This window comes from Pelophylax lessonae, assembly GCF_965119305.1.
Source record: "Pelophylax lessonae genome assembly, chromosome: 4".
NCBI classification, from domain to species: domain Eukaryota; kingdom Metazoa; phylum Chordata; class Amphibia; order Anura; family Ranidae; genus Pelophylax; species Pelophylax lessonae.
This window is the reverse complement of record NC_138771.1, coordinates 610,832,946-610,856,957: the sequence shown is the minus strand read 5'-3', so window position 1 is coordinate 610,856,957 and position 24,012 is coordinate 610,832,946. Positions and strand designations below refer to the sequence as shown.

At 45.1% G+C, this 24,012-nt stretch overlaps 2 protein-coding genes across 2 annotated transcripts in view; one reads left to right on the top strand and one right to left on the bottom strand.

Annotated features, from left to right (window-relative positions):
* The window catches only part of LOC309553575 (DENN domain-containing protein 1B-like), a 156,409-nt gene that overhangs the window by 35,278 nt on the left and 97,119 nt on the right, over positions 1 to 24,012 (top strand). Inside the window, exons 2-3 of the mRNA XM_082254847.1 lie at positions 5,170 to 5,234; positions 20,089 to 20,132. Of these exons, the coding sequence (XP_082110973.1) occupies positions 5,170 to 5,234; positions 20,089 to 20,132 (109 nt within the window). The remainder of the gene's footprint in view (positions 1 to 5,169; positions 5,235 to 20,088; positions 20,133 to 24,012) is intronic.
* LOC309553574 (A.superbus venom factor 1-like) overlaps positions 1 to 24,012 on the bottom strand; it is a 1,719,715-nt gene that overhangs the window by 1,669,082 nt on the left and 26,621 nt on the right. The window lies entirely within an intron of this gene.

Below are 24,012 nucleotides of genomic sequence, written 5' to 3'. Positions count from 1 at the left end.
AATAGAGCTTTCTTTTGGTGGTATTTTATCACCCGTGCAGTTTTTATTTTCTGCACAATAAACAAAAAACTACCACCAATTTTGGAAGAAAAAAAAAAAACAATGATTTTACTTCTGCTATAACACATATCAAATAAAAAAAATGTAAAAAATCTAATTTCTTCATCAGTTTAGACCAATATGTATTCTGCTACATATTCTTGGTAAAAAAAAAAAAAAATCTCAATAAGTGTATATTGATTGGTTTGTGCAAAAGTTATAGCGTCTACAAACTATGGGATATTTTTATGGAATTTTTTTTGTTTATTGTTTATTTTTTTACTAATAATGTCGGCGACCAGGGACTTATAGCAGGACTGAGATATTGCGGCGGACAAATCAGACACCTAACTGACACTTTTGACACTTTCATTGGGACCAGTGACACTAATACAGCGATCAGTGTTGAAATATATGCACTGTCACTGTACTAAGGACACTCTTTGGGAAGGGGTTACCTTCAGGGACAATCAAAAGGTTAACTGCATGCCTAGATGGTGGTTCAGTATAGTGGAGTAGGTGCTTTTACTAGGGGAAGGCATGGATTGGCGTTCCTCCTTACAGAAACACAGGATCCATGCCTTCTGTACTAACAGAAACGGCAATATGCCTTACATAGAACAGACTGCCATTCTGTCTGTGTACCGAACGATCAGCGGGTGCAAGCAGGCATTGGGTTCGCGGGACCCTCTGATCAGTTCCTGCTACCCGGAAGTGCAGGAGCACGTCATCTATGACGAAACGCTACGGGAAGGCGTGCTGACGTCACCACGTGATACCCAGAAGTCGGGTGGCGGTGTTTTCTAGATCCTGCCGATACAAGCGCTGTTCGTTTACATACATGTGAGTGTTTTACCATTTAAAATAAATGTGCATCCATACATACTTCACTATGGTGGCTATTATTCTTTCATGACCATTGTTGGATTGTGGATTGCCCGGGTCTATATTCTGAGGTGTCTGTCATCTTGCTGGTCTGAGGGGAGTCATCCTGCTGGTCTTAGTGGAGTTGCCAAGGGTCCTGGTTTGAGTGATATATGCCTGATTACAGCCATCATCTGGTAAGCGCATTAGCATGATTTCATTCCCAGCACGGTGGAAAGAATATTATTTAGTGGTGGAGGATTCTGTCCCTGAACACTATTTATTCACCTTTGAACTCTTTATTTATTCCTTTATGGACTTTGTGTTTTACTGTATTTATTGCATTAATCCGGAGTCATTTTCATTGATTTGTTGAATGCAATATTTTTTGATTAGTCACCGATTTGATAGTTTACTGCTATCTCTTAGAGATAATTTTCACTTTATTGTTTTATTACATATATCATTTAGCGCAGCTTTACCCCCTTTTACTTGTTACTTTGGTGTCTCCCACTGTAGCTGCAGCTTTGATTTAATTAAATTTTTCACTTTATTGGATTTTTGTGCTCAGCGCGGTTATTTTATTACACGTGTATATAACCCGCGGCTGCCATGTAGCAGTAAATATGCTATAGGGGGGTGAGCAAGCGGTTAAAAGCTTTTAACCACTTGCCTACCATATAACCTAATTATACAGCAGCAAGGTGGCTTACCTGCGTCAGATCATATACCTAGTACATGATCTGACACTTCTGGGTAGAGGGAGCGTTCATCACAGGCGACCTGGCTGTGCTGTGATTAACCATTTGCAGGCTGCCCACCATGTATTATGTTGCTACTTTGACGTTAAGTGCTAGTTCACACATATACGATGTCAGACATCGCATGTGATTCGTACTGCACTGCTGTGCAAATCACATGCAATGTCTGTGCCATGCAAATTCAGCCATACAGATTGCATGGCTGAATTTGCATCGCATTTGGACCAAAGTCGCACAGGACCCTTTTTTTGGTCTGCATCAGAATCGGATCGCATGACTGTCCACACCTATGCAATCCAATTCCTGTCTGAACTGACAGTTCGCACTGCAATATGCGAACTGATCTGGGGGTGTCGTTAACTTTGTATTGACACCCACAGCAGTTTGCATATGGCAGTGTGTACTGCCTATGTAAACAAGGCAGAGCCCTGTCCTGTCAGTGGGGAAGTAATGGATTTTATTTCCCCACAAAGCAGGGAATAAAATCAATTACTTTCCCTAGTAAAAGCACATTCCACAGTACACAAAAACACTGGTTAGGCAAATATTTACCCCTTTGCTTGCCCTAGATGTTTAATCCCTTTCCAGACAGTGTCATTAGTACAGTGACAGTGCATATTTCTAGCACTGATCACTGTATTAGTGTCACTGGATCCCAAAAAGTGTCAAAAGTGTCAGTGTCCGGTTATAAGTTGCTGATCGCCGCCATTACTAGCAATAAATAAATAAATAAAAATTCCAGTATATACCTCATAGTTTGTAGATGCGATAACTTTTGCGCAAACCAATCAATGTACACTTATTGGGATTTTTTTTTTACCAAAAATATGTAGCAGAATACATATTGGCCTAAATTCATGAAGAAATCAGATTTTTTTTTCTTTTTTTTTTATTGGGTATGTTTTTTATAGCAGAAAGTAAAAAATATTGCTTTTCAAAATTGTCAGTCTTTTTCTGTTTATAGCGCAAAAAAAAAAAAAATTGCAGTGGTGATCAAATACCACCAAAAGAAGCTCTGTTTTCTGGGGGGAAAAAAGGACATACATTTTATTTAGGTACAGCGTCTGGTTTTTTTTTTTTTTTTTTTGTTTATGGCACAAAAAATAAGATACCCAGTTGTGATCAAATACCACCAAAAGAAAGCTCTATTTGCAGGGAATAAATGACATACATTTTATTTGGGTATGACCATGCAATTGTCAGTTAAAATAACGCAGTGCTGTATCACAAAAAATGGCCTGGTCACAGGGGCGGACTGACCATTCGAGGATTAGGGCACTGCCCGAGGGCCCAGGGTCAGTAGGGGGCCCCATGAGAGGCTACACACTACAGAAAGAAGCCAGGAACTTCCATGCAGGCTATGCTGTGGTAGATATTTAAATGCCCACTCTATGTGGCTGAGCTGCAATTTGTAGGTGGGGCTTTGTGTGGCTTGAGTGTGGACACAGGGGGCCCAATGATTTTTGATTGCCCGGGGGCCCCATGAGTTGTCAGTCCACCCCTGCCTGGTCATGAAGAGGGGTAAATCTTCTGAGGATCACCACACACTAGAGGGGAAAATGGGGAAAACTGAAGACACAGGAATTTTTTTAAGGTTGAGACACACAAAAGATATAGGGGAATGTAAAGATTGGTATGAAAGAAAAATAGACACAAGAAATGAAGTAAATATATTGATGCGAACACAAAGATCACAATTATAACACTAAGCACGGAGACACACGGGTTTTTTTTTTTTTTCCTCTCCCCCCTCTCTTGCTCCCCCTGATCTCGAGGGGCACTTTGGACACTAGGTAGATTGACACTTAGGGGGATGAAGATATTAAGGGGAAGAAAAGAAAGAAGGGGGAAAGATAAAAACTGTAATTTGAATATAAATAAATTGGAAAATTGAGAAGGGTGCTCGGCTCTTTGATACGAGCTCCCTTCATACATTGGATTTAACTGGACAGATCCATAGGTATCAGGGGTGGGATCTGGGGTTTTGTTTCCCTTTTTTTTTTTTCTTTTCTCTTTTCTCTTTTCTATGTTTTTTGAAGGGAAAATAAAAATCCTTTCTGGTTTTTCTTTCTTTTAGAGGCATTGGAGAATTCGGATAGATAGCACATGACGGTTCATATTAAGTCTGAGATTTATCAGAATAATATTTAAAGTCAATAATTTATGTATGTATGAATATAATTGTAACAGATATGTGTGAGTATCTTGAACCAAATGGCTCAGATTTTGTAAATATTGTAATGGAAAATCTCCTTTGTTCTCTTCTATATAAATAAATAAACAAATTAAAAAAAAAAAAAAAAATCTTCTGAGGATCAAGTAGATACATTTAGACATATTTTATATACTATAATTTATATACTATATCAATATTATATAAGATCAATGACAGATACACCTTTTAATTAAAAATGATACTGTTACTGTATATTATGACATATCAGGAATGTATTCATGCAGACTAGTAACATTAACCTCCCTGGCGGTATGATTCTTTTGGATTTTAGGTGCTGAAAGCATGTAATTCTTGTGAATGAGCAGCCCAAACCAACTGTATACATTTATTATACATATTATATATATATATATATATATATATATATATATATATATATATGTATGTATACATATATTATGTATACATATATTATATATATATTATATATATATATATATATATATATATATATATACGTATATATATATATATATATATATATATATATATATATATATATAATGTATACAGTTGGTTTGGGCTGCTCATTCACAAGAATTACGTGTGTGTATATATATATATATATATATACATGTATATATATATATATATATATATATATATATACATATATATGTATATATATATATATATATATATATATATATAATATGTGTGTGTGTATATATATATATATATATATATATATATGTATATGTGTATATATATACGTATATATATATATATACTGTATATATATGTATATATATATATATACTGTATATATATGTATATATATATATATATATACACATATATTTACATAAAAAGTACAGTAAAACTGCAGGAAAGGGCACTGGGGGGTAATGTAATGTGATTTTATTTTATTTTGAATGGTATCAGTGTGTTTGGTGCATTTTACATTCGAATTTGCCGCCGGTTCCACCCCCCGGCGGACGTCACGTCGCCGGAGACGGAAGCCGGGGCTCGCAGACGATCGGGAGAGAGCTCCGCCGCCGCACACCGCTCGCAGTCTTCGCTGGATCCCGGAGAAAAGGTAAGTAAAACCTCCTCCAGCATCCAGCGATCTTCCTAGCGCTACCCCGAGTGTGACTCGGGGTTACCGCTTTTGGCACTAAAATCTTACCCCGAGTCACACTCGGGAATACCGCTAGGAAGGTTAATAAAAGGTCCGTTTTCTGGATAATATTACTCTATGCTAATACTCTGTTCATTGTTGTACGAATGAAGGAAATGTTTATCACCCACTTTGTATCTTCATTGCAGGGAGAACCCAGAACGGATCTTTGAAGGATATTTCGAGGTTCTGTGCCCCATAAATTCAGATAAAGGTAATTTGTCACCCCTCTGTTTTTATTGACCTTCCTATACAATCACTGATAATGAACCCAACTGTTCTTTTAACCACTTCAATACCGTGAACTTTCACCCCCTTCCTGCCCAGGCCAATATTCAGCTTTCAGCGCTGTCACACTTTGAATGACAATTGCGCGGTCATGCTACACTGCACCTAAATGAAATGTTTATCATTTTTTACACAAATAGAGTTTTCTTTTGGTGGTATTTAATCACTGCTGGGTTTTTATTTCTTACTAAAAAAAAAAAAAAGAAAAAAGACAGAAAAGTTGAAGAAAAAAAAGTTATTCTTATTTTCTGTCAGTAAATTTTGAAAATTAATAATTTTTCTCCTTCACTGATGTGCACTGATGAGGCGGCGCTGATGGGCACTGATAGGCTTCACTGATGGGCACTAATGAGGTGGCACTTATGGGCACTGATGAGGTGGAACTGAGGAGGTACTAATATGCTGCACTGCTAGGCATTGATAGGTGGCACTGATGGGCACTGAAAGGCAGCACTGATGGGCACTGAGAAGTGGCACTGATAGGCGGCATTGACATGCAGCACTGATGGGCAGCACAGATGAGCAGGCACTGACTGGCAACACTATGGGCACTGATTGTGAGCACTGATCGTGGGCACTGTGGGCACTGATGGTGGGCACTGAAGGTGGGCACTGTGGGCTCTGATGGTAGGCACTTTTTGAGCTTTTATGTAATCAGGGCACTGATGATCAGTGCCCTGATTACCTTTTCTGTGTTCCCCTTTGAGGAGGAGCCGCTGATCGGCTCTCCTCACCACACACTCCGACTGTGTGAGGCGAAGAGAGCCGATAAACGGCACTTCCTCATTTACATGTGACCGCCTGTGATTGGACACAGCCGATCACATGGGTAAAGAGCCAAGTAATTTTCTCTTTACCAAGATCGGGGTTGTGCCGTGTCCTAGCAACACGGCACAGCTACGATCGCTGCTCTGTCGCCGTCATATGAGGGCATCCCAGAACAAAAGCCGCACCGTTCCGCCGTCAATTGATGGTGGGTGGGCTGGCGCAATGTAGTTAATGTATATTGTAATTCCTATGCTCAGTTCACCCCTTTGCACTTTGAAACACTTTTAAAGAAGAGCCCAACATGAAACTTGTAGCTCAAAGCTCAAAAAAGAACACAAACTTCTCTAAAACAGACTACTGCATTTTACGTCCCTACAGACTTTCATGGGAGCCTCTGAAAAAATACTTAATTTACATTTTTTACATCATTTCTTGCCTCTTTTTTTCTTAGTAACTAGTTCTTCATAGGCCAGAACAAATACGCTGAAGCCTGAAAACATCCAGAAAAACACATGTACAAGCAAAAATTGCTCATAAAATGGGTGGAGAAGTTCAAATGTGAACCTAGCCTCGCTGTTACTTTAAACACATTTCCATTAACTTTTATAATTTAGTCCATATATTGCTAATAAAATAAAAAAAAAAAACTTTTTAAAGCGTTTATATTTTAATTTTTTTTAATGTATTAGGTAGGGTTGCCACCTTTTCTTCAAGCCAAACCCGAAAAACTTTTTTTTTTGCAGTATGCAATATTCAAATATTTTGTCATTAAATAATGTTTTTAATCATATGGAGGCATTTACAAGAGTCTCCACCTACATCTGAATTAGCAGAGTTCCCCCTTAGATCTGAATCTGCAAAGTTCCCCTTTTACATCTAAATCCACAGAGTTCCTCTTTACATCTGAATCCACCCAGTTACCCTTTATATCTCATTCCGTCCAGTTCCCCCTTTACATCTAAATCCACAGAGTTCCCCCAATAAATCCAAATCCCCAGAGTTTCCACTGTAAGAGGGGACTCTGCAGACTCTAAAGTAAGAGAAAACTCTGGGGACACCGATTTAAGGAAGAACACTAAGAACTCTGTTGTAAGGAGGGGACCCTGATGTTACACTGCAGACTTTGATGTAAAGGGCAATTCTGATGTAAGGGGGTCCTTGGGAACCAGATTCCCTACATATATCATAGTTCCCAGCATTCCCCTTGAATCAGGGTTCCCAGAGCCCCCTTTTCTCCTTACATCAGAGTCCACAGAATTTCCACTTACACTGTAAGGGAGAGCTCTGCGGACTGTAATGTAAAGAAGAACTCTGATGTAAGGGGGGTCTCTGCTTGCCAAAGCCCCCATTACATCAAAGTCTGTGTAAAACCCCTTACCTCTGGGAAAAACTGATTTAAGGGTGGTTCTGATGTAAGGGGGAATGCTGCGGACTCTGGTATAAAGAAGATCTCTGACATATGGGGGGGTCTCTGCTCACCAAAACCCTGCTTACATTACAGTCCATGCTGCAGGTTGGACAGGGCCTTTGCAGGCTGCCTAACAGTTCCAAGGCAGTCATGTCCCTTGCAATGACGGTGAGCAAGTTTGTAACTGACCTAAATGTAGTGCGCAAGTCACACAATGGTGCACTTCATCAGGAAGGTGTTTCTTGAAAAGAGGTTCTTTTTAAGACATGCATTAGCAGCACTTGTGTCCCTAACGAAGCGACCACCCTGAATATTACAGTCAGTTTTTTTTAAAGCAGAACTAAAGTCTCTCAATCAACATTAACTATTAGGGCAAGTGATTTAGTAAATAGGCAGGACAGTAGATTATATTTACTTGTTTTTAACTTTTTTTTTTTACATTTCTTCAGTTGCTTCTTGGTTTCTTCCTAGGCCAAAATGATGTCATACATCCAAGGAGTCCTCATTACTTTTTTCTTTCACCAGTAGAAGGGGAGGAGGGGGCTTTCTCAACTAAGCACACCCTCCTGCTTTGCATGGCTGAAATAAGGGCAGATAGATTCCAGTAAGTAAATGCTACATGAATCATCTGCCCTTACTCAAGATGTCCAGAGCTTAAAAAATACTGGGGGGGGGGGGTTGGCTTGGGGGGTTCAAAGGGATTTCTCATTTCAACAAAAAAAAAAACATGGAGACATAGATGAATATGTGAGTTGTTCTGAATATTAAAAATTAATTAAATAGTTCTTTCACTTTCTGGTGCTCAGATACAGTTTAGCTCCAGTGTTGGACGGGTGACAGGTAGAACACTGAAGTTCTGTAGAGGTAGAGGAGAAACTGATAATCTGTAGAGGCAGAGGAGGCACTGATAATCTGTAGAGGCAGAGGAGGCACTGATAATCTGTAGAGGCAGAGGAGGCACTGATAATCTGTAGAGGCAGAGGAGGCACTGATGTTCTGTAGAGGCAGAGGAGGCACTGGTGTTCTGTAGAGGGAGAGGAGGCCCTGATAATCTGTAGAGGCAGAGGAGGCACTGATGTTCTGTAGAGGGAGAGGAGGCACTGATGTTCTGTAGAGGGAGAGGAGACACTGATGTTCTGTAGAGGCAGAGGAGGCACTGGTGTTCTGTAGAGGGAGAGGAGGCCCTGATAATCTGTAGAGGCAGAGGAGGCACTGATGTTCTGTAGAGGGAGAGGAGACACTGATGTTCTGTAGAGGCAGAGGAGGCACTGGTGTTCTGTAGAGGGAGAGGAGGCCCTGATAATCTGTAGAGGCAGAGGAGGCACTGATGTTCTGTAGAGGGAGAGGAGGCACTGATGTTCTGTAGAGGGAGAGGAGGCACTGGTGTTCTGTAGAGGGAGAGGAGGCCCTGATAATCTGTAGAGGCAGAGGAGGCACTGATGTTCTGTAGAGGGAGAGGAGGCACTGATGTTCTGTAGAGGGAGAGGAGACACTGATAATCTGTAGAGGGAGAGGAGGCACTGGTGTTCTGTAGAGGGAGAGGAGGCACTGGTGTTCTGTAGAGGGAGAGAAGACACTGGTGTTCTGTAGAGGTAAAGTAAGAGTGGGTCATTGGTGTCAGTGGAGCATATTAGACCCACAATAATAATAGACCCATCATACCCATCGCAAGCCACAGTCCAGCACCAGCTCGTTCCCTCTGTATGAGGCCACTCGCATGCAGCCAACCTGAGGCTACCAGTTCCAAGGTCAATCCGCAGCCAGGCTTTGTCTTAAAGGGCTAGTGTGGATGTTGCTCAGCATAAAAGTAAAACATCACCACACAAGCTGTCCAGCCCCCTTTGTTTCTTGATGTCTTCCAAAGTATATGTTTTTTGCGCTCCAGTGAACCCCGCTGACACTTATACAATTCCAGTGACTCATAGCATTTCTGAACTTGATGCTTGCCTGGGACTCCTGTGTAATCCACATGTGCTTTCAATGCTCCAGCACCTGTGCGTTCTGAGTATTCCTGTGTCCCTGTGATCCCAGCACCCCAGTACTCCCAAAGACTTTTGTGCAATTTCATGATTCCAAGACCCAAGTGCTCGAAGAATTCTGCTTTGTTCCTGTGATCCCTGCACTTCCAGTGATCCCAGGGACTCTGCTGTGTTCCTACGATCCCAGCACCCCAGTGTGTCCTAAAACTCTGACTTGTATTACTGTATCACTAGCACATCTGTACTGCTAGACAGTCTACTGAGTGCCTGTGCCTGTTTTGGTGAGTCAGAGGGCCACAACCTTGGAGCCAGCCTATAGCATAGACCAGGGGCTGACTAAACTTTCTAAACAAAGGGCCAGTTTACTGTCCTTCAGACTTTACGAAAACCGGAAACTGATCAGTGGGAGTTGAAAACGTCCTGACATCAGTGGGGAAAAAAATGCCCCATCATTGGTGTCATTGGGCTCCATTGTTGGTGTCATTGAGAGAAATTGTGCACCATTGGTGGTGTCATTGGGAGGAGTTTTCCCTTATCGTTGGTGTCATTGGGAGAAATTGTACCCCCTCGTTGGTGTCATTGGGAGGAATTGTGCCCTATCACTGATATCATTTGGCCCCATTGTTGGTGTCATTATGAGGAATTGTCCCCCCATCGTTGGTGTCATTGGGAGGAATTGTGCCCCATCGTTGGTGTCATTGAGAGAAATTGTACCCCATCATTGTTGTCAGTAGGAGAAATGATGCCCCATTGTTGGTATCAGTGGATGAAATAATGCCCCAAGGCTGAATAAAAGCAAGCAAAGTGCTACAGTTTAAAGACCACTGGCATAGACCATCACTCTTTGGTCTCTGGTGAAAACCAGGAAGCTCCTTAGACTCTGTGCCTGCAGGTCCTTAGTCTAGTTCCTTCTGAGTCCTTGGAATATTTGGTCTTCCCTGTATCTGGAGTCAAGTCTGCTTCTGCGCTCTCTCCATATCTTCACAGTCTTTTTCTAGTCCGTGACCCTAGCTTCCACTTTTCCCTTAGGGACCCTCTGGGAACTGATTGTGACACCATTAGGAGGAGAGTAACAGTTACTTATGCATGATAGGAAACATGTAAAGCCATAATAATGAGAATGTGATGTGTGGTAATGCTATCACACCCTCTTGGATTGCATTTTAAAGACAGGTCTGCTTCAAAGCTGAACTTCAGGCAGATATTTAAAAAATAAAACCCAATGAATGTAGTTATGTATTTATTGAAACAAAAAAAAACATATAAATAAATTAAAAAAAAAAATATATATATAGGATATAAAAAGTTTACACATCCCTGTTAAAAGGTCAGGTTGATGTGATTTAAAAAAAATGGGACAGTCTCTGAGGTTGTAGATAGGGTCAATATGCACCATCTATATGAAAGGGTGATTGCCTGTAATAATAAATCCTTATGTTCATTTACCCACAAACGGTCAATTTGGATGCAATTACATCCACCCACATGACCAGTGAGTTTCTCAAGTAGTTACATAGTTACATAGTAGGTGAGGTTGAATAAAGACAATAGTCCATCCAGTTCAACCTGTGTAGGTGTGTGTGGCTGTAATCATCTCACATAGTCCTGAATGTTCTGATCCTTGAGATGTACGTCTAAGAGTCTTTTGGAAGCCACCATACTTCCCGCAGAAACCACCTCTTGTGGTAGAGAATTCCACAATCTTGTAGCCCTAACAGTAAAGAACCCCCCACGTTGCCTGAGGTTAAAACGCTTCTCCTCTAATCGCATTGAATGCCCTCGAGTCCTCATGCAATCCCTTCAACTGAATAGCTGTTTTTCTATGCCGAGATCCCCATTGAGATATTTATAAATTGCTATCATGTCCCCCCTCAGGCGTCTCTTCTCCAGGGAGAATAAATCAAGCGATTGCAGACGCTCTTCATAATTAAGGTCCTCCAATCCCCTAATCCAGGAGTTCCCAAACTGTGGGTCGGGACCCACTGGTGGGTCGCGAGCTGCGTTTGAGTGGGTCGAGCAGAGCCGGAAATCACAGAGCAGGCCCGCTTAAATTGTGCTGTGCGATCCCGTGCAAATTACAGAGAGCCAGAGCAGTCAAATCGCGATGGATTCAGGACTTCGCCCACACAGGAGGCTGGGCTGCATTTCCCATGCGGAGGATACTTGCATCAGTGAGTACGTATGTGGGCTGTTATGTAGGATATGTTCATGGGGAGCAGAGCCAGGTCATTGGGCTTGTTGGTGGCAGCGGTGGTGGCTAGACTGGCGGCGGGATTTTCTCAGCTATAGTGGGCAGAGACGGCAGCCTCCGTGTCATAGGAGGACCAGGTGGCCCGGCAGTGTCAGGAGTTCATGGCAGCTTCTGTGACCCCAGTAGAGGATCTGAAGACCAGCATAGAGCTCCTCATCATGGAGACTCTGGGTGAGGTGTGCTGTGCCCTGGAGAGGGCAAACGGGATTCACCTTCACTGTGGACCGCTGGGAGAGGAAGGAGGGTAAGTGCCATATAGCCTGCTGATCACTGTCCTGGGGTGGTTAATTTCTGTCTTCTGCCTGCCTTAATTGCCTTAATACTGTCTATGAGGGTGCTGATTACCTACAACTCCGCTTATATGCCACACATGCCACAGTTTTTTGACCCCTCACTTAGAACATCTGGCAAGTGTATTCAATAATAAATTGAAAAGTAGTAAATTGATATTTTTAATTTAACATCCCCCTCCCTTAAAAAATATGCATTATTATTATTATTTGCATTTTTATAGAGCCAACAAATTCTGTAGCGCTTTACAATATTCAATTACAAGCAAGTGGGTCCCGAAAAATAACTGTATTCAGAAGTGGGTCTCGGCCCAAAACAGTTTGGGAAGCCCTGCCCTAATTAGTTTAGTTGCCCTTCTCTGGACTCTCTCCAGCTTCAACACATCCCTCCTGAGGACTGGCGACCAGAACTGGACAGATTACTCCAGATGTGGTCGGACCAGAGTTTTATAAAGTGGAAGGATTATAGTCCTATTTTTGGAATACATCCCTTTCTTTATGCATGCTAATATTCTGCTGGCTTTAGTTGTATTTTGGTTCCACGCTTTTGCATTTACTATCCCTAACGTTGTACATATACATGCATAATCGGCTTCCTTAATTGACGGTACTTTCCCTCTATTTCTTACACCTTTCCCCCTTTTCTTTCTTCCTTCTCTTTCCTTCCCTTCTTTCTTCCCTTCTTCTCCTTCTATCTAGAGCCTACGCTGGATCTACATTCAGTATTCCTTTTTCTGGAGTTTTCTAACCATGCTGTACAGTCTATATATTGTTTATGGTTACTCCTCTACTGCAATGTTATACACTCCTATAGGCTCTCTAGGAAACGTGGGGACTTGGGGGGGGGGGGGGGCTCTGGCCCATGGGCGCAGTTTGTTCCCAATAGGGGAGCCCAGGGTTGGTGGCGCCTTTCTATAGTCCTGAGGTTGGGGATTGTGGCTGTAATTGCCTGGGGTGTTGTCTCTTGGGTAACCTCTCTTGAAAATGTTCTTCTTTATTCCTTCGTGGATTTGATGCTATACTGCAGGGGTCTTCAAACTATGGCTCTCCAGTTGTTCGGGAACTACAATTCCCATCATGCCTAGTCATGTCTGGGCATGTCAGAGTTTTACAATGCCTCATAGGATGTGTAGTTCCGCAACAGCTGGAGGGCTGTAGTTTGAGGATCCCTACTGTACTGTTCGAATTGGTCCAGGGAAACCCACCTAAGGTTCCTTGACTCCCTTTTGCATTTAGTAATTACATTTATTTGTACGTTTTATCTGTACGTTATAAACGTTTTGTATAAGTAAGTTCGTTTTGTTTTTCCTTTTGAAAACTTTAATAAAAATGTATTGAATCATAAAAAAATGGGACAAAGATAAATCATTCCAGGATTTTTTCAACAATTAATGAAAAACTAAAATGTGTGCACACCCTCTTATATCTGGGGATGTAGCTGTGTTCAGAATTAGGCAATCACTTTTAAACTCATGCCAAATAAGGCCCCTTTCACACTATCCGTCTGTTGGACGGATTCAGTTTTTCTCAGCGGGGGATCGAGCCGCCGATCCCCCGCTGAGCAGCAGGAGGACAGCTGTGTCTCCGCGCTGTGTGCGGAGACACAGCTGTCAGTTCCCCATGCATCTCTATGGGGGAAATCGGACGGGAACGGACCGTCGGACGGGAATGGACTGTCGGTCCGTTCTCATCCAATCCCATCTGATCCGATCCGCTGGACGGATGGAAAATAGGGTTTCCATCCATCCAGATTTGACGGATCGGATTGGGTCGGATGTCAGCGGACATGTCTCCGCTGACATCCGATGCCCCATAGAGATGCATGGGGGGACCGTTCAGATCCGCCAAAAAAACGGGCAGGCGGATCTGAACGGTCCGCCTGTGTGAAAGGGGCCTAAGAAACAGTACATACCTGCCATCATTAAAAGTGCCTCAGATTAACCCAAAATAAAGTTCAGCTGTTCTAGTAGGTCTTTCCTGAGAGAGCTTCCAAAGCATCAGAGGGATCTCAATGTTAAAAAGTATCATTCAGGAGAAGGGTACAAAAGAATTTCCAAGGCATTAGCTTATACCATGGAACACAGCGAAGACAGTCATCATCAAGTGGAGAAAATATTGGCGCTTTTCCACTGCATGGAACCGAACGGTTCAGCTCGCTTTTGTGCTTTTCCACTGCTGGTACCGCATGGTATAGTGTAGGAATGGTTCGGTACGGTACGGTACGGCAGCGCTTTTCCACTGTATGGAACCGAATGGTACGGCTCTCAAAAACAGTACCACCTCGATTGTGGTTCCAAGAGGTACCATACCCGGTACCATATCCCACAATCCTTTGCATGCAGTCACTACTAGCCACTGATTGGTCAGAGAATCGTTGTTATCCCACCCACTTAACTTTAGTACTACTTTAGTGGAAAAGCAAACCATACCGTACCGTACCGATCCGTTCCAACACCGTACCATGCGGTACCAGCAGTGGAAAAGCAAACCGGGCCAAGCAGGGCCGAGTAGAGCCGAGCCGGTACTTGCAGTGGAAAAGTGCCATATGACACAACACTGACAGTACCAACAACTGGACATCCCTCCAAAATTGATTAAAGGACGAGAAGAAAACTGGTCAAAGAGCTGCAGGAATATCTGTCAAGTACTGTCTGTGTGATACATGTGACAACAATCTCCCGTATTCTTCATATATCTGGGCTATGGGGAAGAGTGGCAAGACGGAAGCCTTTTCTTATGAAGAAAAACATCCAAGCCCGGCTAAATTTAGCAAAGACACATCGGAAGTCTCCCAAAAGCATGTGTTATGGACTGATGAAACCAAGGTTGAACTTTTTTACCATAATTCCAAATGATGTGTTTGGCACAAAAACACTGCATATCACCAAAAGAACAGCATATCAACGGGGGTGATGGCAGCATGATGGTGGCAGCATCAAGCTTTGGGGCTGTTTTTCTTCAGCTAAAACAGGGGCCTTAGCCAAGGTAGAGGGAATTATGAACAGTTCCAAATTCCAATCAATATTGGCACAAAACCTTGAGGCTTCTGCTAGAAAGCTGAACATGAAGAGGAACGTCATCTTTCAGCATGATAACGACCCAAAGCATACATCCAAATAAAACATGGCTTCACCAGAAGAAGATTTAGGCCCCTTTCACACATTGGAGTCCGTCAGTGGACTCAGTTTTTCTCAGAGGGGGGATTGATCCGCCGTGCGGAGACAGAGCTGTCAGGTCCCCACTGTTCTCTATGGGGTGATTGATCCGCCGTGCGGAGACAGAGCTGTCAGGTCCCCCCGCTGTTCTCTATGGGGGGATTGATCCGCCGTGCAGAGACAGAGCGGTCAGGTCACCGCTGTTCTCTATGGGGGGATTGATCCGCCGTGCGGAGACAGAGCCGTCAGGTCCCCGCTGTTCTCTATGGGGGGATTGATCCGCCGTGCGGAGACAGAGCTGTCAGGTCCCCGCTGTTCTCTATGGGGGGATTGATCCGCCGTGCGGAGACAGAGCAGTCAGGTCCCCGCTGTTCTCTATGGGGGGGATCAATCCGCCGTGCAGAGACAGACCTGTCAGGTCCCCGCTGTTCTCTATGGGGGGATTGATCCGCCGTGCGGAGACAGAGCAGTCAGGTCCCCGCTGTTCTCTATGGGGGGATCGATCTGCCGTGCGGAGACAGAGCTGTCAGGTCCCTGCTGTTCTCTATGGGGGGATTGATCCGCCGTGCGGAGACAGAGCTGTCAGGTCCCCGCTGTTCTCTATGGGGGGATCGATCCGCCGTGCGGAGACAGAGCTGTCAGGTCCCCGCTGTTCTCTATGGGGGGAAAGATCCGCCGTGCGGAGACAGAGCTGTCAGGTCCCCGCTGTTCTCTATGGGGGGATTGATCCGCCGTACGGAGACAGAGCTGTCAGGTCCCCCCGCTGTTCTCTATGGGGGGATCGATCCACCGTGCGGAGACAGAGCAGTCAGGTCCCCGCTGTTCTCTATGGGGGGATCGATCCGCCGTGCGGAGACAGAGCTGTCAGGTCCCCCCGCTGTTCTCTATGGGGGGATCGATCCACCGTGCGGAGACAGAGCTGTCAGGTCCCTGCTGTTCTCTATGGGGGGATCGATCCGCCGTGCGGAGACAGAGCTGTCAGGTCCCCGCTGTTCTCTATGGGGGGATCGATCCACCGTGCGGAGACAGAGCTGTCAGGTCCCCGCTGTTCTCTATGGGGGGAAAGATCCGCCGTGCGGAGACAGAGCTGTCAGGTCCCCGCTGTTCTCTATGGGGGGATTGATCCGCCGTACGGAGACAGAGCTGTCAGGTCCCCGCTGTTCTCTATGGGGGGATCGATCCGCCGTGCGGAGACAGACCTGTCAGGTCCCCGCTGTTCTCTATGGGGGGATCGATATGCCGTGCGGAGACAGAGCTGTCAGGTCCCCGCTGTTCTCTATGGGGGGATTGATCCGCCGTACGGAGACAGAGCTGTCAGGTCCCCCCGCTGTTCTCTATGGGGGGATCGATCCACCGTGCGGAGACAGAGCTGTCAGGTCCCCGCTGTGCTCTATGGGGGGATCGATCCGCCGTGCGGAGACAGAGCTGTCAGGTCCCCGCTGTTCTCTATGGGGGGATTGATCCGCCGTACGGAGACAGAGCTGTCAGGTCCCCCCGCTGTTCTCTATGGGGGGATCGGATGAGAACGGACCGCCTGTCCGTTCTCATCCAATCCCAACCGATTCGATCCGCCAGATGGATGGAAAATAGGGTTTCCATCCGTCCAGATTTGACGGACCAGATCGGATGTCAGCGGACATGTCTCCTCTGACATCCGATGCCCCAAAAAGGACACCTGAAAAACTGACAGGCGGATCTGAACAGTCCGCTAGTGTGAAAGGGGCCTAAAGTTTTGGAATGGCCCAGCCAGAGCCCAGACCTGAATCCAATAGAAAATCAGTGGGGTAACCTGAAGAGGGCTGTGCACAGGAGATGCCTCCCTCTCAATCTGACAGATTTGAAGTGTTTTTGCAAAGAAGAGTGAGAAAATATTGCCAAGTCAATATGTGCCATGCTGATAGACTCATACCCAAAAAGAGTGCTGTAATAAAAACATAAGATGCTTCAACACGGTATTCGTTTAAGGTGTGCACACTTGTGCAACCATATTATTTTCGTTTTTTATTTTTACTTCCCTCCAGCCAAAATATTTCAGTCTGTTGTTCAACTGAGTTGTACAGTTTATAGGTCACATTAAAGGTGAAAAAAGTTCTGAAATGTATTTATCTTTGTCTCCATTTATTTTACATTACAGAAACCTGACATTTTAACAGGGGTGTGTAGACTTTTTATATCCCCTGTGTGTGTATATGTATATTTAAAAAAAAAAAATGATATTTAATGCATACTTTAAGGCAAGTATAAATACATGATTTCACTTTTACTGTTTAATTTCCCTGTTCCAGCAGCACTCAGACTGGGAGAGGGAGGGGCCGATCAGGTCAGCTGGAGGCAAATTTGCTGACACAAATCCTGCTGATCAAAGAGAACAGAAAGTCTGATGACGTGCTTGTGCAGTATCACTCGGGTTACAGGAACTGAATCTAATGGTGGAAAGCATTGCAGATATTGCAAAGTTAATATTGATATTGGCATAAGCCTGCACTGTGGGCGACATAGACTTTTTGCACTGTGTGTGTCATTGTTTACTGTAAAACTTGAAGACAGATTAGATAAGAGGAAGTACTTTACTTTATTTATTACACTAAATGTTTTACCTCATTCTACTGCTAATTAAAGGGAAATTGCATCACAAGATATTTAAGTGAGAAAAGTGTTTTGCTTGCTTGAAAGTCCATATTTTTATAATGTTATTTCATATATATTTACAGACCCCCCCTGCTGGCGGTTGTCTGTATTTCAGACTAGGCAGTCAGAATTCTTTCTAAACAGCTCTCTGCAGTAGCTGCTAATTTTACTACTTATTTATGATCGACCGATATCGTTTTTTAGTTGCCGATACCAATATTTTGGTCAATGCATATCGGTATTGGCCGATATTTTCGTACATTTAAAAACATTTTTTTTTTTTGATAGGTACTCTCTGCACTTAAAAGCATTCAAAACGCCAAGTTTGGCTGTTTTGAATGCTGTCATTTTTTTAAATCTGGCGCCGAGTACCCAGAAGTAATGTCATGACATCACTTCCTGGTTTTGCATGGAGACCCGATCAGAGCCGAATGCGGTTTTGATCGGGTCTCCGGCGGCCGTGCAGGCTGGTTGCCTGGGTCTAGAAACAAAAAGAGTGATGCTGAACACCCTGCCCCTGCGCTCAGAACCGGGTCCTCAGGCTGCCTCTATCTCGGAACTCACACTTGGCATCCAATATGGCTAAGCCTTGCTGCCCTCTACGACCGGGGTGGTCGACAACACTGCAAATACAAACACAAAGAAAGGGCGCACCAGCCTAGCGCATTATCCTCAGCGGGCATTTAATAACATAAGTTTTAAAATCAACTACTCACAAACATGCGTGATAGACCAGCATATCAATTCCAAAGAGCAGCATCAATAAGAAAGTCCAATGTCTCATGTAGACGGAGGGCTGACGCGTTTCAAGGCCGTGCCTCTTCCTCAGAGCCTCAGGTTGCCTGGGTCTCCCTGTGGGACGGGAGACCCAGGGTGAGCCACAGAAGGCGGTGGGAGGGGGGGCGTCCCCTCCCGCTCCTTGTAATAACAGCCGAGCGGCTTCTCAGCCGCATCGGTTGTCATTACAAGACAGCTGACCGTAGGCTATGGACGCCGGCAAGGGGGGGATGCCTCTAGCGCAGGCATCACTCTGGTAAAAGAACTTTCCAGAAATATCTGCAAAATCGATCACCTTGGTGGCCGATTCCGGTATATCAGGGAAAGTGCGAATCGACCCTCGATATATCGGCTTTGCCGATAATCGGTCGATCTCTACTACTTATGCTGCATGGTCCTACTAGTAACTCCCTGGTTTATTGTTAATGTTTTTGCTGAGTTACTTTGATCACACTTATTTGCTCTTAAAGTGAGACGGCAGTAGAGTCACTAGAGTGGCTGATGGTAAAAAAGTCTGTGTATTTTTACCATTTTTTGAGCCAATGCAAAAAAATTTTTGTAGCGAATTAACTACCAACTCTTTGCAGTGCTCTCCAGCTCCAACCAGTGCCTCCAACCCCCTTCCAGTGTCTTGGAACCCCCTCCACTGCCCCTAGCCCACCGAAGAGATAGAGTATCCCAGTGCCCCCAGGCATCCTTCAATGCCTCCAACTCTTTTAACAGTCTGATATACTGCGGCTGCCCCCTCCACATATCCCTAGCCCCTCCAGTGGCCCACAGCCCTTTTCAGTTCCTCAGCCCAACCAGTCCTCCCACCCCTATCCAGTGTGTGTATATCCATCCCTGTGAGTCAGAGCAATGACTCATTGTAATAAGTCATCCATTAGCAGACCGCTGCGTTCCAGGTGGCTCTACGAGAGACAACATGCCTGATAAAGAATGCATATAATTACGATAATTATGTTAGCTCAAACTCTCTTGTACATTCACACTTTCTTTTTCTACCCAACCTTCACTCATCGTTTTCTCCACTCTAGACACGTCATCTGGATCCTAGTATCTTATATCTCAGTCTTCATTTCTGATAAATTGTAATTACAAATAAAATTATTTACTGTCTTCGGATTATTTTGAGCTGTTAAAAGTGTATTCCTTATAATGGCCTTCAAAATCTCTAAAGACTGCGTAACAATCTTTCTGCTTAAAAAGTCCCTGTTGTTTCAGTAAAGGTCTCCTACCACTGCTTGGTATTCTCTTCTTAACCTCAGTGTTCCAGATGGGGGTGGTTTGCTGCTCCGATTAACAACCTCTGCACCTAACTCATTCTCCATTCAAACACCACCGTTCGGGTATTATTTATATAGTTCAAGAATTAGGCGCATGTATTTTTTCCAGGGCAGAAGCAGGCAGGAATTGGCAAATAGGCATGCTAGAATCCTTGCATTATATTTTTAGTAAATGTTAAGTTAAACTTTAAGTCTTTGGATTGTTTCTGGTCTACAGAGTTTTCTGTCTGTCTTTCAGATCCAGAGCTTAAAAGACAATTTCCTGACGTTTTTGATGACCAGGTAAGAATATGCTTTGTAAGGCCGGGTTCACACATATGTGAATTGAATGCGGGTTTCCCCGCATCCAATTCGCATGACAGGCAAGTGTGACCAACTCTCAATGGAGCCAGTTCACACATGTCCAGGGCTGCTGCGGTCCGGATTGAAAAAGGGTCTGGTGCATTTTTGGGGTCTGATTCAGGTGCGAATTCAGGTAAAAAAAAAAAATCGGACTTGAATCACACCTGAATCTGTGAACAGAAACGCATCGGACCTCTTGCACAAACCTGCGGCCACACATGTGTGAACCTGGCCTAACTGTCTTTTCATTGGCATGGAAGGCCAGCTTATAGGAAGGGATCTTATATTGAAAGATCCTTTCTGATGGACCTTGGCGTTTTATATACACTGCTCAAAAAATGAAAGGAACACTTTGCAAACACATCAGATCTCAATTGGGAAATTTATCATGCTGGATATCTATACTGATATGAACTGGGTAATGTGTTAGGAACTAAAGGATGCCACATTGTTTGATGAAAATGATCAACCTACAGAGGGCTGAAATTTCATTGCAGCAACTCAAAATGGTACTCGGTAGTTTGTATGGCCCCCACGTGTTTGTATACATGCCTGACAACATCGGAAAATGCTCCTAATGAGACTGGGGTATTTCCTACCAGATCTAGATCAGGACATCACTGAGCTGCTAAACAGACTGAGGAGCAACCTTGTGGCGTTGGATGGACCAAAACATAATGTCCCAAAGGCAGTGGCGTAGCGTGGGTTGTCAGCGCCCAGGGCAAGGCAAGTATTTTGCGCCCCTCCAACCCGTGGACTTTTTGCACTCCCCGAGTCTCTTCCACTAGTACAGTAATAAACTGTAGCTGTGAAAACAAAAATGGTTCCTCTACTCACAGCCTGAGCCTTTGATTGGCTATTATTATTGGATGACTCTGAGATATCTCTTTGATTATATTAGTCAAAAGATATCTTCTCAGATTCAACCAATAATAAAAAGCTGCGGGCAGCCAATCCAAAATTAAGACTGTAAATAATATCAGTATCCCCCACCCTCCTTACATCAGTGAGAGAGGGGGGGGGGGGGGAGATGTATGGAGGAGGTTGTGTTCTTTTAGGTACTGCAGAGGTCTGTACTTGCTCTACACCTGGAATTATGAGGTGTCTGATTTTAGTACATAGGTCTAATCTGCACTACGTGAAGTTTACGGTAAGGACTCACACAAGCGGTTGGGGGATAGTGAGACCCTGCAGTGGGAGCCACACCTTTACTAAACCCAACCACTACTCCCTTTAGCTAGAGGCCGCCATTGGAGGTGTATATACACTGCAGCAGGAGTTATACCCCTGTCACTTATCTGCAGGGAAAGGGGTCACTCTGCAAGCGCTGCACAGCCACAATCAAGGGGTTAGGCAGGCAGTGAGGAGGTAATACAGCTCTTGCTCACCACCTGTAAAATGCTCTCTGAAGAGCAATCTGAATGTAGATCACTCTTCAAAGCGCAAAGCTTGTTGAAACTTAGGGCTGCCCAAAACAGAGTAACCATTCCCACAGAGAGACTCTCCCCACAGAAAAAACTGCACCCCACAGACACCTTGCAGTCACTGCACCCCACAGAAACACTGCAACCCATAGACATAGCACTCTGTCACTGCACCCCACACAAACTCACCACTCCCACATCGCACAGTCACTGCACCCCACAGACACACCGCACAATCACTGCACCCCACACAAACTTATTACTCCCCACAGACACATTGCACAATCACTGCACCCCACAGACACACCGCACCGTCACTGCACCCCCAAAGACACACCGCACCGTCACTGCACCCCCACAGACACACCGCACAGTCACTGCACCCCCACAGACACACCGCACAGTCACTGCACCCCCAAAGACACACCGCACCGTCACTGCACCCCCACAGACACACCGCACAGTCACTGCACCCCCAAAGACACACCGCACCGTCACTGCACCCCCACAGACACACCGCACAGTCACTGCACCCCCACAGACACACCGCACAGTCACTGCACCCCCACAGACAAACTGTACCCCACAGACACACCGCACAGTCACTGCACCCCCACAGACACACCGCACAGTCACTGCACACCCACAGCATCACTGCACCCCACAGACACACCGCACAGTCACTGCACCCCCACAGACACACCGCACAGTCACTGCACCCCCCACAGACACACCGCACAGTCACTGCACCCCCACAGCATCACTGCACCCCACAGACACACCGCACAGTCACTGCACCCCCACAGACACACCGCACAGTCACTGCACCCCCACAGCATCACTGCACCCCACAGACACACCGCACCGTCACTGCACCCCCACAGACACACCGCACCGTCACTGCACCCCCACAGACACACCGCACAGTCACTGCACCCCCACAGACACACCGCACAGTCACTGCACCCCCACAGCATCACTGCACCCCACAGACACACCGCACCGTCACTGCACCCCCACAGACACACCGCACCGTCACTGCACCCCCACAGACACACCGCACAGTCACTGCACCCCCACAGACACACCGCACAGTCACTGCACCCCCACAGACTCACCACACTGTCACTGCACCCCCCTCCCCCCCCGGACTGGTCCTTCTCCAGATAGTACAGGAGGACAACATAAGTCACAGCTGAGGGTACACACCAGCCATTTACACAGCACGCAGTGGAGAGTCTCCCTACCTGTGCCTGGCGGTGTTGTTCAGGAGGGAACTCAAAAAGCTGCTAGGATACATCATCACACACTGGCACTGATTTGCAGCAGCCAGCAGAGGACTGATTTGAAAACGGCGCGCAGGAGACCTGGTTTTTAGCTGAGGTAATGCACAGCCCGTGCAATACTCCTTCACTCCGCCCACCCCTTCCAGCAGATACATGGCATCCCCCCTCCCATTGCTAGCTCCAATTGCAACAGTGGCTGGACAGATGGGGCGGGGAACGCTCCTGCAACGCTCGCCATAGAAACGGCCCCTCAAGTCTGGGACCAGTGTACAGTACACCGGAGCGGAGGTAGGATTTAACTGAGCCTGTCATTCATTGGTTGGGCCGGCCGGTAGCTGTTCAATACCCCACAGACACACTGTGCTGCTGAGGAAGTGAACATGGGAGCGAGCAGACAGCGGAGGGCCGCGGTACCTGTCAGTACACACAGCACTGCACTAGTAACACACATGAAGGTGACAGTCTGCAGATACAAAACTGCGCCCCTCTGAATATTGCGCCGGGGCGGCCCGCACCGGCAGCACCCCCCACGCTACGCCACTGCCCAGAGATGTTCTATTGGATTTAGGTCAGGCGAGCGTGGGAGCCATTCAATGTTATCAATTCCTTCATCCTCCAGGAACTGGCTGCATACTCTCACCACATGAGGCCAGGCATTGTCGTGCACGAGGAGGAAACCAGGACCCACTGCACTAGCATAGGATCTGACAATGGGTCCAAGGATTTAATCCCGATACCTAATAGCAGTCAGGGTGCCATTGTCTAGCCTGTAGAGGTCTGTGCGTCCCTCCATGGATATGCCTCCCCAGACCATCGCTGACCCATCACCAAACCGGTCACCCTGAACGATGTTACAAGCAAAAAAGTATGGTGAATGTCAGCGCTGCTCCTCTATATAAAACCACTATCAAAATAGTAAATCTTCCTATGAATATTTTAAATGTCTAATTGAAAACATCAAATACATGAAATAGTGCATAGTGCAACAAAAAAGTGTCTTAGTGATAAATTCATATAGATAAACGTCCATATCAATAAATAGAGTCCATAAATAAAGTGCTGATATTGAACTTCAACTGATAGTGAAATATTCTGTGCTCACTCCATGTT